At 35.2% G+C, this 16,286-nt stretch overlaps 2 protein-coding genes across 2 annotated transcripts in view; one reads left to right on the top strand and one right to left on the bottom strand.

Moving 5' to 3' along the window:
* Positions 1-5,398, top strand: part of Cbr-nhr-85 — a gene marked incomplete at both ends in the record, with an annotated part of 7,923 nt that extends 2,525 nt beyond the window's left edge. The window contains 6 exons of the mRNA XM_002646017.1: positions 624-748; positions 1,450-1,594; positions 3,247-3,410; positions 3,718-3,867; positions 4,075-4,461; positions 5,084-5,398. Of these exons, the coding sequence (XP_002646063.1) occupies positions 624-748; positions 1,450-1,594; positions 3,247-3,410; positions 3,718-3,867; positions 4,075-4,461; positions 5,084-5,398 (1,286 nt within the window). The remainder of the gene's footprint in view (positions 1-623; positions 749-1,449; positions 1,595-3,246; positions 3,411-3,717; positions 3,868-4,074; positions 4,462-5,083) is intronic.
* A 1,951-nt stretch (positions 5,399-7,349) lies between these two features.
* Cbr-npr-14 lies at positions 7,350-15,307 on the bottom strand (the record flags this gene model as incomplete). The annotated part of the gene is made up of 7 exons (XM_002646016.2): positions 7,350-7,464; positions 7,512-7,666; positions 7,987-8,081; positions 8,132-8,246; positions 8,578-8,724; positions 13,573-13,660; positions 15,159-15,307. 7 exons carry the CDS (start codon positions 15,305-15,307, stop codon positions 7,350-7,352), a joined length of 864 nt encoding a protein of 287 aa, XP_002646062.2.
* Between the last annotated feature and the right edge of the window lie 979 nt (positions 15,308-16,286).

Genomic DNA, 16,286 nt, shown 5'->3' with positions numbered 1-16,286 from the left:
ATTACAAGTATGCATGGAAGGATTAAATATGGAATCAATTATTGAAAAATGATAAAACAGTAGATACGTAATAATACCCAAATTGCCCCCAAATTGAATAATTTATTAATTAGTTTACTAATTTACTTTTATTTCACACATTTTGCGCTATAAATCACAGAAAAAGAATGAAAATCAGGCGATTTGGGAAAATTTGATTTTCAAGATTTTTTCGGGATTTTCAGATAAGCAAAAGTTTCCACATGCTTTGAATTATCTTTTTGCAAAAGTTCATTTTCCTTTCCAACAAAAAAAAATATAAGACCAAAAGGAAACCATTCTTGGGTCTAGTAGAAACAGGGAATTGCAGAAAAAACATTTTTTCACTTTAATTTTTCCAAAAGTCTTCTAAAGTTTAAACATTTATAGCCAAAAATGACTCGATTCGCTTGAAAACTAGCGGAGTTACAGGCATTTGAAGTTTAACTGAGGCTTAGACTACAAACTACAAAAATTCTTAAGCCTCAGTAAAACTTGAAAGCGCTCTAACTCGGTTCATTTTCATTCGTTTCCAATGATTTTTGGCTCAAAATGACAGAAATTTTCGAAGAAATGTTTCAAAAAACGATATTTCAAATTTGCAGGCAGCACATCATCACTGGTAAAAGATGAGAACGCTTCTACATCAGCGGGAACGATTCTGTGTCAAGTTTGTTCGGACAAGGCCAGCGGTTTTCATTACGGTGTTTTCGCTTGTGAAGGATGCAAGGTTTGTCTTCCAATTTTCTTGTCAATCTGGGACAGATTTCCTTTTTTTATGAGAATGGCATTGAATTCCGTTAAGGACAGACAAAAAATAATTGGAGAGGGAGAAACCTAATAGGGTACGGTAATTAGAGGGAACGATTTGAATATACTACCTTAATAAAAAACAATTTAAAGGTTTGAAATGAATTGTGAGATTCAAAAAAAAAACTAAATTTGTAAAATAATTTTCGCAAAAAAAAAATTTTTTTTTCAAAATTGTTTTTTGTCTGAATTCCAATATCAATAACTTTTCTGAAACTAGTGTGATTAATCTGAAATTTCCAGAATATACTAAACCAAAAAAAGGCCTTCATTTTGATAATTGACACTTTCTGCTAATAATCAATTCCCAGGAAGATATGTCTTGTGGAAGGTACTAAGCTTCTATAGACGACGATGGGGGTTAGGGATTGTTGTTTTCCACGTGGCATATCTCTCCAGGACTTGATTTCCAGAAGAAGTTGTCAATTACAAAAACAAAGCTCTAGTTTTGTTATGTATATTCTAAAAATTTCAGACAATTTGAAAATTTTTGAAGGATTTTATGATTCTTTTAAACTGCGGCGTCCTTTGTGGAAGCTTTTCAATGTCAAAATATAACCCTAAAGTTTTGACTTTTAGCTATTTAGATGATTGTTATAACTCAAATTACCAAATTTCCAGGGCTTCTTCCGTCGATCCATTCAACAAAAGCTCACCTATCGAGCGTGTACACGTGTCGAGGATTGCCTGATCCTGAGAAATAACAGAAATCGATGCCAATGTTGTCGACTGAAAAAGTGCCTGGCCGTTGGAATGTCCCGAGATGGTGAGAAAATTATTTTTGAGCAATTTAAAATCTTGCCAAAATCAAAAATGAAGCTAATGTAACAATTTGAAGCTTCTAGACCCACTAAGAGCCAAGTTACAGCCCATTAAAATTTGGTGGCCGAACTTTTTCGAGATGGCCTAAAAAATCCATTTTCATGCCAGTTTATGAATCTCATCTTGTATAGTGTCCTCACAAAGTTTCAAGTCTCGAGCTACATTTTGAACCGAGTTACACACGTTCAAAGATTCGACCTACGCGGCGCGGTCGCGTCGCGTGCGCCTCCAAACTTCAAATGGGTATAACTGGATTCAAAATAGGTCTACAACGCTGAAATTTAGTGGGTACACTGAAATTAACACTATACGCCTGTTTAAATTGAGAAAACTTTAAAAAAATTAGTTTTTAAAATTCCGGAATTTTGAAAAAATCTCAAAAATTGACCTTCACATGCTTTTCTTGTTTCTCGTGTTTTGAAAGCCACTCTCCCAAAGTTTCAAATCTCTAGCTTCATTTTGAGCTGAGTTACACACCTTTCAAGTGTTGACCTACGCAACGCGGTCGCGTCGCGTGCGCCGCAAAAATTTAAATGCGTATAACTGGGCTCGGAATTGTCCTAGAACGCTGAAAATTTATAGGGATACTAAATGTGATATGGGCTTTCCGACTAGCTTAAATTTGAAAACTTTTTAATTGTTCAAAAAAAATCCTAATTGCTTCCACCACCTGATTTTTGACCCTCTTCTTCTTTTTGGCGCGCGTCCAACAAATTCGAATTAAAAAATTCGCCCAATTTTTTTCTCAGAAAGTGCAAGTTGACACATGTCTCGCGCCGCGCGCAGAAAACATCTGTGGGCCAAGACAAGGAAAACGAGAAAAAGAGAAAAAAGTGCAACATTTTTTTTTTGCCCTGCGAAGAGACATCCATTTTAATGGGTCTTTGTCCGGTATTGGTGATCGCCTTTGTCCTTAGAAATTTGTAGGAAATTTATGGGGAAAAAAAGGGATTGGATTTTTTGTTTTTGCACTTTCTGGGAAAATTGAAAAAAGGAAAAGGCGCAATTTCAAAAAATTGGGGAATTTGGGGGATTTGTGGAAGAAACTGAAATACCAGATTTTTAAGTTTCTCATGGTTCGATCACTGCTCACACAAAATTTTAAGTCTCTAGCTCTTATTTGAGATGAGTTACACTAATTCAAAGTTTTGACCTAGGCGACGCGGTCGCGTAGCGTGCGCCTTGAAACTTTGAAGCCGCGTAACTTGGCTCAAAATGGTACTAGAAAGCTGAAAATTTGTGAGGACACTAAACATAACATACACTATCCCTAAAATACTGAAAACTCCTTAAAAAAAATCAACATTTCAAACATCTCAAAAAATTAACATTGACTAGATTTTTCTATTTCCAATATTTCGATAATCACCTTCACAAAATTTAAGATCTCTAGCTCTTATTTGAGATGAGTTACACTAATTCAAAGTTTTGACCTACGCGACGCGGTCGCGTAGCGTGCGCCTTGAAACTTTGAAGCCGCGTAACTTGGCTCAAAATGGTTCTAGAAAGCTGAAAATTTGTGAGGACACTAATTGTGATGTAGGCTTTCACACTAAATTAAATTTGATGTGGTTTCAAAATATCAAAAATTTTCAGCTGTTCGATTCGGTCGAGTGCCAAAACGTGAAAAAGCGAGAATGTTTGAGGAGATGCAAAAGACAAATGTGCAATCACAAAAAGATCAAATCGCAATTCAATATGAGAATTTATCAGAAGTCATGCACAAAATGAATCAGGCATTTATCACACTACAGACTACGGTAAGGGAATTTTTGAAAAAAAAAATCATTTTGACGGCTTCTGAATTCTGAAAACACATTTTCTGGAATTTTCACTTCGTTAACTTTGTTTTCCATGTGATTTCCGTTTATTTGATACCCATATTGCCCTAGTTTGGTGAGATTCTGCATATTGATGTCTTCTGTATTCAGAATTCTCAAAAATATTTGAACTAGGTCAATATGGGTATCAAAATGACGGGAATCGCGTGGAAAAGATATTTGACGATGTAAAAATCTCAGAAACATGTTAAATTCTATCAAAAATTTCAATTTTCTGCAATTTCAGCTCGAAAAATGCACGGGACCAATCTACAGTGATCGGTGTCCAATCACTTCAAATTTTATTGTGATTCCCCTGAAGGCGGCAATCGATTTCGCCAATCAGATTCCAGCATTTTTATCGATTTCCCAAGCAGACAGAGTTCACTTATTGCAGGTAAGCTAAAAAAAAATCTGAAACAATTTTTTGGAAATTCTGAAAATCTGAATCAAATTTTATTTTGAAGGAAAAAAATAGTTGAAAAAGTGACAGAAAAAAAAATAGAGAAAAAATATACAGACATTGGAAAACAATGAAAAATAAAAGTTTTTTTTTTGGAATTTTCAGAACAAAAACAAAATACAAATATCGATTTTCTTCCAGAACAGCGTCTTCGATGTGATGCTTCTCGCTTCGGCCACCTCAATCACGTCTCCAGGCTCCCCACAATTCCCACCAGGCGGCTTATCTTATGATCAGCAATCCTCCACATCGAATTCTCTGATTCCCCAAATCATTCAATCGATATCCGATCGAATCCGGCAACTTCCACCCCAGGCGATTCCAATTCTGACTGCCATTGCTGTCTGCCAAGCTGATATCATGCCTGATTGCCAACAACCATCACTTCTATCCAATCAATTGTGGGCGGTGCTTGGAAAAGTGGGCGGAGTCAACCCGTTGCTCATCGGACCATCACTGTTCAAAGACATCCGATCGTTGAGACAGTGGCACAATGCTCGCCTTCGACAGGTCTCTCAAATTCCGCAGGTTAGTTGAAAAGTCCTTGTTAAGTTTAGTGTCCTCACAAATGTTCAGCTTTCTAGGCCTATTTTGAGCCAAGTTACGCCTCCCCAAAGTTTTGTGGCGCACGCGACGCGACCGCGTCGCGTAGGTCAAATCTTTTAAGGGATGTAACTCGGCTCAAAATGAAGCTAAAAAGTAGAAATTTTGTGAGAGCAGTTATCAGAACAGGGGAAACATAAATATATATATAGTCAATTTTAAATTTTAGCTTCTCCAAAATTTGTGAAATTTTGAAATAGAAAATTTCCCGATTTTCTTTGTTTCCCCAGATAGCCGAAATTGAGTTTAGTGTCGTCACAAAATTTCAGTTTTCTAGGACTACTTTGAACCACGTTACGCGTCTCCAAAGTTTTGAGACAGTGTAACTTGGCTCAAAATGAAGCTAGAGATCTGAAATTTTGTGAGGATACTAGGGATAGTTAGCTTTACAAGCTACAAAAGCTTTGACATTTTCTATGCCACTATGTGAAAGTTAGGCCACCATGCTCAAAAGAGCTGCAGCTTGGCTCATAGTTGTTCTAGAGCTTTCAAATATTTGAAATTCTCAATATTGGAGTTTTCTAACCTCATAAAATGTGTATTTCAGCCTCACTTCCACCCGAATCAGCTGCTTCTTGGCTTTCAACAACCACAACAACCCGTATACTTGCCACCCGCATTTCTGTCACCACCCGCTTCAACCAGCACACTGTCACAATCGTCAATCAAATCCGAATACATCGAAAGACATCAATCGATTGCAGCAATGTTGGAGCGGCCGCGGCGTATCAGCACTGGAGTACCAGAGCCTCTGAATCTGACGCTTCCCCCTCCTCTCGGACGTCTTCCAGTGAAAGTTGAGGAACCGGATGAGGAGCTGGCGGTGACGGATTCTGAATCGAAGCCGTCGGTCTTCGAATAATCAACGACGATCTCATCTCTCTTTCAAGCAGCATTGTCGAGCAACTATTCGTTTGGACGCGCTGACTTGAAGCATACAGTGATGCCTGTTTTCGGCGGAACTCGCGGCTCGATTTCTCGTCCCGAAGACAGCATACCACTCGGCCGAATTCTTCGCGAAATCGACCTGCAAAATATTTATGATTAGTTGCTTAGTCTCATCTTATTTTCTCTAAATTTCCCAACTTTTTCAGTGACCTAGAACTTTTTTTTTTACAAAATTCCAAAATTCAAATTCTTGTAATTTGAATTTTTCTTTCTTTCATCCAATAGCCCATATCAAGTTTAGTGTACTCACAAAATTTCAGCGCTCTAGCACTTATGTGAGCCAAGTGACGCGTCTCCAAAATTTTAAAGCGCACGCGACGTGACCGCGTCGCGTAGGTCAAATATTTGAAGGCTTGTAACTTGTCGGAGCCTCAAGCTAGAAATTTGAAATTTTGTGAGCACACTTGAAATAATAAGAGCTACATGGTGGCTAGTTTTTAGCTTTCCAGCTCAATTTTTTTCGAAATTTTGAAAGTTAGGAGAATCCGAATTTTGAGATTTTCTTTATTTCATGCGATAGCCTATATCAAGTTTAGTGTTCTTACAAAATTTCAGCGCTCTACCACTTATTTGAGGGGAGTTATCCCTTCACGAAGTTTAGCGGACACGCGACGCGACCGCGCCGCGTAGGTCAAATCTTTAGAGACGCATAACTTGTCTCAAAATGTTGCTAGAGACTTGAAATTTTGTGAGTACACTTGTCACTTTACTTTGAATCATTCAACAAATTATTGGAAGTTTCTAGGCCACCATGAAAAAGTTAGGCCGCACAACTCATCTATTGTTTCTATACGGGTTTTTGTGTCCCCCACTCATTCTCAATGTTCTGTCCCGATTTTTTAAGCATCCGATTTTTTCTGTTTCCCGGTTTTTCAATGTTTCCTAGATATGTACCCATCTGACAACGGTCTCCACATTTTCATATTTCCTGTTTTCTCTGCGTTTCTCACTCTCTCAAAAATGATATCCCATTGTTTTCTCCATATTTACGTGTACATATCGCGATGATATTTTTGACACCCAAAATGAAAATAAAAAAGTTTTAACCTAAAAATTTAACTTTTTGACCTACCACTCAGAAAACTGTACAAAATCGGATTCAGGCAGGATGAGGAATACGAGAAGACACGTGGCAACAGTTTTCGAACTGCAATGACGTCGTCGGTGACGTCGGTGGACAGGAGACCGTAGTTTCTGAAAAGCAAATTTTTTAAATCGGACATTTTTAAACAAGTGTGTACTGATCTGAAAGCCCGTATCAATTTTAGTGCGTTCACGAAATTTCAGCTATCTAGGACCATTTTGAGCCGAGTTACGCGCCTTCAACGTTTTGAGGCTCACGCGACGCGACCGCGTCGCGTAAGTCAAAATTTTGAAGGTGTGTAACTCGGTTCACAATGAAGCTAGAGACTTGAAATTTCATGAGGGTAGTTATCAAAGCATGGGAAACAAAACAGTTAGGTTGAGACCAATTTTTCGGAATTTTTCTGATTATTCCAAATTGAGTTTTCCAACGATTTCATTATTTCAACATATTGCTGTGTTCAATTTCAGCATCCTCACCAAATTTCAGCTATCTAGGACCATTGTAAGCAGAGTTACGCGCCTTCAAAGTTTCAAAGGCGAACGCGACGCAGCCGCGTCGCGTAGGTCAAATCTTGAAAGGAGTGTAACTCGGCTCAAAATGAAGCTAGAGACTTGAATTTTCGTAGAGGGATTAGAAATGATTGGTTTAACATTTCATAAAAAATATCGGTTTTTCTAGGCCACCTTGCGAAAGTTAGGCCAGCAAACTTCAAAAGCTTTTATCTTGGGTCATATTGGGCGTAGGAAGTTGAAGCTAGGTTCAAAATATTTGTAAAAACTTACAAAGCAATATTATAAAGATGTACGGGAAGATTGGAAATCGCAAAGAGCATAACCACAGCGCAGAGCATTCGCACTGCCTTCTTTCGGATGCTTATTTGACGGCTGGCGACGCTGGAAAATTTTTAGAGGATGCAAATTCGCTTCACTGAGAAACTCACGTCAAATGGTTTGATGAGAAATGAAGGGTCCGTACCATATGAAGACAGAGTACAGAAATGACCAAAAGTGGGAGGACAAATGAGAAAATGGTTTGGACGAGCTGATAGTTCATTTGGAACTCCTCGGACCATGACTCCTTGCATCGAGTTCCCCACTGAAAGTTTTAGATTTTAGACTACAAACTACAAACTACAAAATATACAAAAATTTTGAGGCAAAAATCATCGAAATCGGATGAAAACCAACCGAGTTATAGCGCTTTGAAGTTTTACTGAGGCTAAGACTACAAACTACAAAACCCGCTAAGCCTCAGTAAAACTTCAAATCGCTGTAACTCAGCCAGTTTTGGTCCGTTTTCGATCACTTTAAGCTCAAAATTTTGGGAATTTTGAGGGAAATTTTTTTTGTCAACATTTTTGGTCCAAAAAAATTCTCATATAAAATTTTGCATGATTACTGTAATCCACAACCTACCTGAGTCGTAAAATTGGGACGGACGAATCGTGCACCGGCCAGGTGGAGGGTCACCGGTTCTGGTGAAGACAAGAACATTGCTAGGAGCCAAATTCCTAGAAGATTTTTTTGTAGTTTGGATTTTTTGTAGTTTTTGTAGTCTTACCAGCAATAACACTTCTAGTGCGTACAAATGGGCTTTTCAAGGGGTACGTGATGGCTCGCCAGCGTTCACAAGTGATGAATACCAGGGACATGATACTGACATAGACAGAGGTGTTCTGAAAAAAAGAATTTTCTGACAAAAAAAAATTTCAGCATAATATATTTTTTTCTGAAATTTTTTTTTCAAAAAAAAATTACAAAATTTGATCCAAAAACCATTGAAAACCGATGAAAATGAGCCGAGTTATGGGGTTTTGAAGTTTTACTGAGGCTAAGACTACAAATTACAAAAACTTCTAAGCCTCAGTAAAACTTCAAATCGCTGTAACTCGGTTAGTTTTGGTCATTTTTCAATGATTTTTGGCTCAAAATGTGTGGGAGATTCTACATTTTCAATTACGTTAAAACAATTTAATAAAAATTTCAAGAATTCTCAAAAAAAATCACATTAATAAAATTGACACTTTTACAGAAGACCGCCGAGAACCAGAATGTCTTGGTGACATCATTGACTACGGTGAGTGGAAGGCAAAAAAGGAGAATCAGAAGGTCAGCAATCGCCAAATTCATCAGCACCAAGTTGAGAGCATTTCGCTGGAAAATTCGAAAAGAATTGAAATTTTTTATTTTAAATATCTGCAATGTTCATGAAATTCCCAACATTTTGAGCCAAAAATCATCGAAAACGGACAAAAATGAGCCGAGTTACAGCGCATTGAAGTTTTGCTGAGGCTAAGACTACAAACTACAAAAACTCTCTAAGCCTCAGTAAAAACTTCAAATCAATGTAACTCAGCTCATTTTTGTCAGTTTTTGATGATTTTTGGGTCAAATGTTTGGAAACGCGTTTTTGATATTTAAAGTTCAGAAACATTAAAAGAATACAAACTACAGACTTTGCTAAGCCTCAGTAAATATTAAAATCGCTGCAACTTTGCTTATTTTTGTCCGTTTTTAATGATTTTTGGCTCAAAACGTCTGAAATCTATTGTTCTCTCAGAACATTTGCCCCACTTTAAGAACTTTCTCTTGATTTTTCAAAAAATCAATAAAGTCTCATTAAAACATTAAAAATGTTCCGATTTTTCATTATTTTCTTTGAGTTTTTCAAATATCTCATATTCCCGATTTTTTTTAAAATTTAATCTATAAAAATAGTAAATTTTTCTGAAATTACTTTTTCGTCCCCAAATTTTTTGTATTCCCCCAAAAAAAATTTTTCCGGAATTTTCTTTTTTTTGTTGCTAAATGTTAATGATGTTTGTCTCTTATTTTCTATCTCTTTTAAAAATAGACTAATGATGTGTTTTATGGACTTTTGAGAACCTAAAAAAAACAACAACAACAAAAAAATCAACCTAGGACTTTCTGGAATTTTCTGGAATTTTCTGAAGAAAAATTTTCAAAAGTTAAAAAAAACCATTCCAAATTTTTTTTCTGAATTTTATTTAAACTTAGAAACATTTTTTTTCTTCAATTTTCTCGAATTTTTCTTTAGAATTTTCAAAATTTCAAAAAACCTTCAATACAAGATTTTTTTCATAACAAGTCTTTTTGAATAATTTTTCAGCAGAAATTTTGTTTTTCAACATCATTTCCAGATTTCTTCTAATACTGAAAAATTCATAGTTACATGTTTCCCCCCGAAAAAAAAAAACAAGTTTTATCATTTTTTAGACTACTGATCAGAGATTCTATTTTAAGCTGAGCAATCTGGGGAAATAAAAACGACGTTGAGGAAGTCTTAGAGATGCTAATCATAGTTATATTCAGGGAGAAAATTTGCGTCATCCATTCAAAAAAAATTGTCAGGGAAATAAAATTTTTTTTCAGATTTTTTTTTCCGGAAATTGACTGAAAAATTTCTAAAAACTATGAAAATCTTTTATTTGTAGAAAATGCAGAAAAAAAGTTTTAAAATTTTCTGTAATTTTTTTCTAATTCATCAGTTTTTTCATTCGTTTTCCCTAGATTTTTGAGATTCTCCAACTTTTTGAGTTCCGAAAAAAAAGAAGAAATCCAAGAAAATCCCTAATTCCCCTAGTCAAATCGGCTTATTGCTCAGCGTTAGTCGTCAAACGATTTTTGGCTGTTGGAGGCAAAAGAACAAGAGTTTAGAGAACAACGAAAATTTTGGAATTTCTTTTAAAGTTTCTAGATAAATCTAAAAGAAATTCTGAATTTTTCATCAAGAAAAAACACAAAAAATTCTCAAAAAGTTGAGCTCAAAATCATTGAAAACGATTGAAAATGAGCCGAGTTACAGCGCGTTGAAGTTTTCCTGAGGCTAAGACTACAAACTACAAAACTTTCCTAAGCCTCAGTAAAAATTCAAATCGCTGTATCTCAACTCATTTTCATCCCTTTTTGATGATTTTTTATTGAAATTTTGGAAAATTTCTGGAAATTTCGTCCAAATCGAAATTGTTTGAAATTTTGTCTGGAAAAGTCACTGGTGAAACTAGAGATTTTGTCGACTAGCCGGTTAATAGTTTATAGATTCAAAGTCTCCGAAAACTTTTAAAGTTTGAAACTGCAATCCATTCCAGAAAATTTGAGCCCAAAATCATCGAAAACGGACAAAAATGAGCCGAGAAATTTTACTGAGGCTAAGGAGGTTTTGTAGTTTGTAGCCTAAGACTCAGTAAAATTTCAAATCACTGTAACTCGGCTAGTTTCGGTCCGTTTTCAATGATTTTTGGCGCGAAATGTTTAAAATTCATTGGATTTTCGACGTTGAAAAGTTTGGAAACACTGAAAGCCTACAAACTACAAAAATTCCTAAGCCTCAGTAAAAATTCAAATCGCTGTAACTCGGCCCACCTCTTTCCGTTTTTAATGTTTTTTTGGTGCAAATTGTAGGAAATTTTGTAGACTACAAAATTAACATGCAAAATTTCGCAAATTTTAGGTTTTTTTAAACAATTTTCTAGAAAAACCGAAGAAAACTGTGAACTTGAAATTTCTGTATGTTTCTGAAAATCCAACGAATTTGACACATTTTCCACTAAAAACTAGCTTGACGGCTCAAAAACTAAACGAGTTACAGCGCTTTAAAGTTCTACTGAGGCTTAGACAGTTGTGTAGTTTGTAGTGGTAATTTTTTTCTGAAAATCATTTTTGAAATTCCAAAAATTTTTGAGCTTAAAATCATTGAAAACGGTTGAAAATGAACCAAGTTACAGCGCTCTGAAAAAATGTCTGCAATTAATTGTTCTGTTCAGTTTTTGAAAGTTTTCAAGATGCACAATGCCAAAAATGGCATAAACCATACTTGTGAAGGGCCGGGCCGGGCCGGGCCGGGCCGAAACACGAATTTCACCGGCCCGGCCCGGAGGCCCGGTCGGCCCGGAAGTTTACCGCGAACTTCAAAATCTTGAGCGAAAAGTTGAATCATTGTTTCGAAAAAAGGTATTCAGTGTTTTTTTTCTTCGAGTTATTTTTCAATACATTCTAAAAATCAATAAATTCATGGCGGCTGTTTAAATTCATTTTTCAAAAATTTTGTTTTTTTTTCTGCCGGGCCGCCGGGCCGGGCCGGGCCCTGAAAATTTTCTCTCGGCCCGGGCCGCCGGGCCGAAATTTCACAAGTATGGCATAAACTAAAATTTCGAGAAAAATTTTTAAAATATTTTTCTGGACTTTTTTTCTTGCAAAATTTGTTCCCCAAATTTTCAATTCCAAACACCTTTCCAACGTCATCTGTTCCATCAGCTCTAAGATCCTAAAACAACATTTTCTGTTTCCGTTTGATGAGGTGTCACGATGCTCAATGCTCAAAGCTTATCCTATCCTACCCCCAAAAAAAAATATCCTCTTCGTATTTTTTTTTCATTTTCTCACTTTTTTTTTGCTCATCTGACTTTTTAGTCAAAATGAGAGAAAAAAGTTTTCATTAGAATCCGACGACGACATCTTCTAAACATGGTGTATGTGTGACGAAAACATTCAGAGGGTGTTTTCAGCCAAAAAAAAATTTAGGAGAAGATAGAGAGGGGATTTTTTGGGACCTGGGGAATGTAATTTTCCAAGTTTCGAAATTGCTAAATCTGGAAAAAAGCCACAAAGTTCCCAGAATTTCGAATCAAAAATCGACGGAAACGAATGAAAATAAGCCGAGTTACAGCACATTGAAGTTTTACTGAGGCTAAGACTACAAACTACAAATAATGCCTTTTTTGCGATATCTGAAAAGGCAGCTAACTTCCTAAATTTTGAGCAAGAAATCATCAAAAATGGTCGCAAATGAGCCGAGTTACAGCGTTTTGAAGTTTTACTTAGGCTTAGAGAGTTTTGTAGTTTGTAGTCTTAGCCTCAGTAAATCTTTAAAGCGCTGTAACTCGGCTCGTTTTCATCCCTTTTCAATGATTTCTGTCTCAAAATTTCAGTAATTTTTTGTACTTTTTTTCGAAATGAAAACTTCCAGAGTCGGATTCTGAATACCCCTCACTACAAACTACAACTATTTCCAGAGTTCTCTGAAAACATTTTCATTGGTATTTGACGGTTTTTGACTCAAAATTAAAGGAATTTTCTAGAAAACTTGTATGGACCAGACCAGTCCGACTAAACCATCCCGGATTAACCTTAAATCCTTAGCGACCTTTCCAAATATCCTAAAAAAGCTCTCTGAACCTAAAACCTATGCTTGTTTTTCTGATTTCCACGTCATCAAAAGAATTTTCTCTCTTCTCTAGACAGATTTAGGGGGGTTGTTGACACAACTCTTTCGTCAAAAAATGTGCTAAATGATTCCTCGAAATTGAAAATTTTCGCGGTTAGTCAAGAAGCACAGCAGGAAACCCGAAATATGTCACGTAGCCTTTTTCAGAGAACTCTGAATAGAAGGGTATTCAGAATTCTAGTTTTCCCGTTTTTGAATTTTAAGAAAAAGAGCGAAAATTTCGGTTTTTAGCCGTTTTTGGCTCAAAATTTCTCGGAGTTTCCGCTTTTTTGGAGATTTGAAAGTTTTTTAACAAATTCAGTTTTTCGTCAACATTTTGGGACCAGAAAAATAGGACAAACAACTGCTTTTTTTGAATCAAAAGTTCAAAATCTGAAAAAAAGATTAAATTTCATTCATTTTGAGCCAAACATCATTGAAAACGGATGAAAATGAGGCAAGTTAGAGGGATTTGAAGTTTTACTGAGGCTTAGGAGTTTTTGTAGTTTGTAGCTTTAATGTTTCTAAACCTTTCAATGTCAAAAACCGGATAAATTCTAAACATTTCGCGCGAAAAATCATTGAAAACGGACCGAAACTAGCCAAGTTACAGTGATTTGAAATTTTACTGAGGCTTAGGCTACAAACTACAAAACCTCCTTAGCCTCAGTAAAAGTTCAAAGCGCTGTAACTCGGCTCATTTTTGTCCGTTTTCAATGATTTTTGACTCAAAATTTCAGGATTTTTTTGTAGTTTGTAGTCATATTGTAGTCACTTACCATTGACTTGTTCGTCGACACCACAACCACAACCAACGCGTTTCCGACGACTCCGATCACCATCATTGTGCCGAGAATGAAGACGAACCTGAAAAAAAATTTTCTTTTAAATTATAGATACGGTAATTCCAAATTTTTGATTTGTGGTCCCTAGAAAAAGTTCCTTCTCGGGGATATTCCGAGAAAAAAAAACTTTTTCTGAAAAATTCCACGTCACTTTTCTCTGGCTGACAGGTGTCAGAAGATGTCGAGTTTCCTCCTACACAAGAACCTCTAATTTTCGAAATTCTTAAGAAAAAAAAAACGAGAAACGGAAATTGTCAGTTTTCTGGGAAAAAAGTTTTTCTGGCCAATTTGAGAATTTCAGGGGAAAACTAAAGGAAGCGAAAGTTGAATGTGTGGCAAGTGGTGGGGATTACTGTAGCAAGGAAAGGAAGAAATGAGTACGCTAGATGAAAGACTGCAAAAAAGTTTTGAAAAAAACACAATTTTGATTCTTGGTGCCAAATTTAGGCATTTTCATAAATTTCCAAAATTTTCGAATTTTTTCAAATTTGATTTTTTTTTTTGAAATATTAGAAACAGTTGAAAAATGTGAAAAACAAGCAAAAATTCCCAGAAATTTTGAGCCGAAAATCATCAAAAACGGACAAAAACGAGCCGAGTTACAGCGGTTTGAAATTTTTACTGAGGCTGAGGCTAGAAACTACAAAACTGTATAAGCCTCAGTAAAATTTCAAATCACTGTAACTCGGCTCATTTTCGTCCGTTTTCTATCATTTTTTTTTGCTAAAAACGTTTGGAATTTAACCGTTTTTCTCGTTTTTCAATTTTTGATTCAAAAAAAGAAGTTTTTTGTCTCATTCTTCCGGTCCCAAAATTTTGACTGAAAATTGCGAAAGTTTGTTCAAAACCTTTGAAAATCTGAGAGCAAAAATTCGCAGGAATTTTGAGCCAAAAATCATCAAAAACGAACAAAAACGAGCCGAGTTACAGCGATTTGAAATTTTTACTGAGGCTAAGACTACAATCTACAAAACTGTCTAAACCTCAGTTAAACTTAAAACTACTGTAACTGGGCTCATTTTCATCCGTTTTCTATGATTTTTGGCTCAAAATGAATGAAATTTAATCTTTTTTTCAGTTTTTGAACTTTTGATTCAAAAAAAGCAGTTGTTTGTCCTATTTTTCTGGTCCCAAAATGTTGACGAAAAACTGAATTTGTTTAAAAACTTTCAAATCTCCAAAAAAGCTGAAACTCCGAGAAATTTTGAGCCAAAAACGGCTAAAAACCGAAATTTTCGCTCTTTTTCTTAAAATTCAAAAACGGGAAAACTAGAATTCTGAATACCCTTCTATTCAGACCGAGTTACAGCGTTTTGAATTTGTTACTGAGGCTTAGACATTTTTGTAGTTTGTAGTCTAAGCCTCAGTAAAATTTCAAAGCTCTGTAACTCGCCTCATTTTCATCCGTTCTCGATGATTTTTGGTTCAAAATTTCAGGAATTTATTAGAGTTTCTATTTTCAAAAGTTTTTCGAATCTCCCGCCAAATAAAAAACTCAAAAACACCAAAAACTACCGTACCACTGCTCCACCGCATTTGGCCATAGAGCATCCGCAATAATATCCTCATATTCTTCATTCGTTTTCACTTGAAGACCAATTATTTGACTCGTATCGTAATCGTCGAATTCCGATGACGATGACGTCATCGATGAATTTGTAGAAGTCATTTTTTGTAGTTTTCAGATTTTCGAAGCTTCTTGAGTTGTCTAGAATTGCATGCCCTGGAAAAATATAAAAATTGAGAAGAAATAGATAGAATTATAGAGAAATTTGAAGAAAATTGAAGAAAAATAATAGAAATTCGAAAAAAAATTTGAAATACTTTTTTCAAAAAAGTTTTTTTTTCAAAATTAATATTAAAAAAATCAATCTCGGCAATATTTCAGACAGACTATCACTGATTTTTCCAGCTTAAAATTCGAAAATTCTGAAAATTCCAAAAAAAAAATTATTTCGAAATTTTCAGAATTTATGCAAATTCGTGAATTTTTAAGCATTAATATGAGCTAGAGAATTTATACATTTTTAAACAAAAATTACCAAAAAAAAATCGAAAATTAAAAAAGATGTTTTTTCCAAAGTTCGAAAAATCACAAAAATGGATTGTAGTATTTGTAGTCTATATCAAAATTGAATTTTGCAAAAATTCCAAAATTATCAAAAGTACGTTTTACCGGAAAAAATTTTTTATCACAAAAAAATAATTTTTAGAATTTTTTTCTGATAAATTGATAATCCTATAATGACTTTGAGATAGCAAAAAAACGCACGAAATGATGTTCTCGAAAAGTGTGATCAGAATCCGAAAATGATCAGAAATCAAATGAGTCAAATATAAAGTTTTTCAGGCGAAAAACAAAATTCAGATGACTCAAGTTCCAAATTTCGAAATGAAGCTCAAAATGCGAGAATTTAAAAACAAAATTGAGATTCCGTAGTTTGTAGTGAAACAGTGGTTTTTTTCAGATTTTGTTCAAATTTTCCGTTTTATTGAAACTTTCGATTTTCAGATATTCCAAAATTTCTGTTTTTTTTTTTGAAAAATTTCAGATGAAACTGTTTCAGCCAAAAAAAGAGATAAAAAGGAAGGATAAACCCCCGGAAATGCCTCATCATCTCTTTTTCACTAAAAGAGCTCTTCTCTCT

Source organism: Caenorhabditis briggsae, assembly GCF_000004555.2.
Source record: "Caenorhabditis briggsae complete genome, chrI, whole genome shotgun sequence".
In the NCBI taxonomy this organism is placed as follows: Eukaryota; Metazoa; Nematoda; class Chromadorea; order Rhabditida; family Rhabditidae; genus Caenorhabditis; species Caenorhabditis briggsae.
This window is presented reverse-complemented; position numbering and strand designations above follow the sequence as displayed.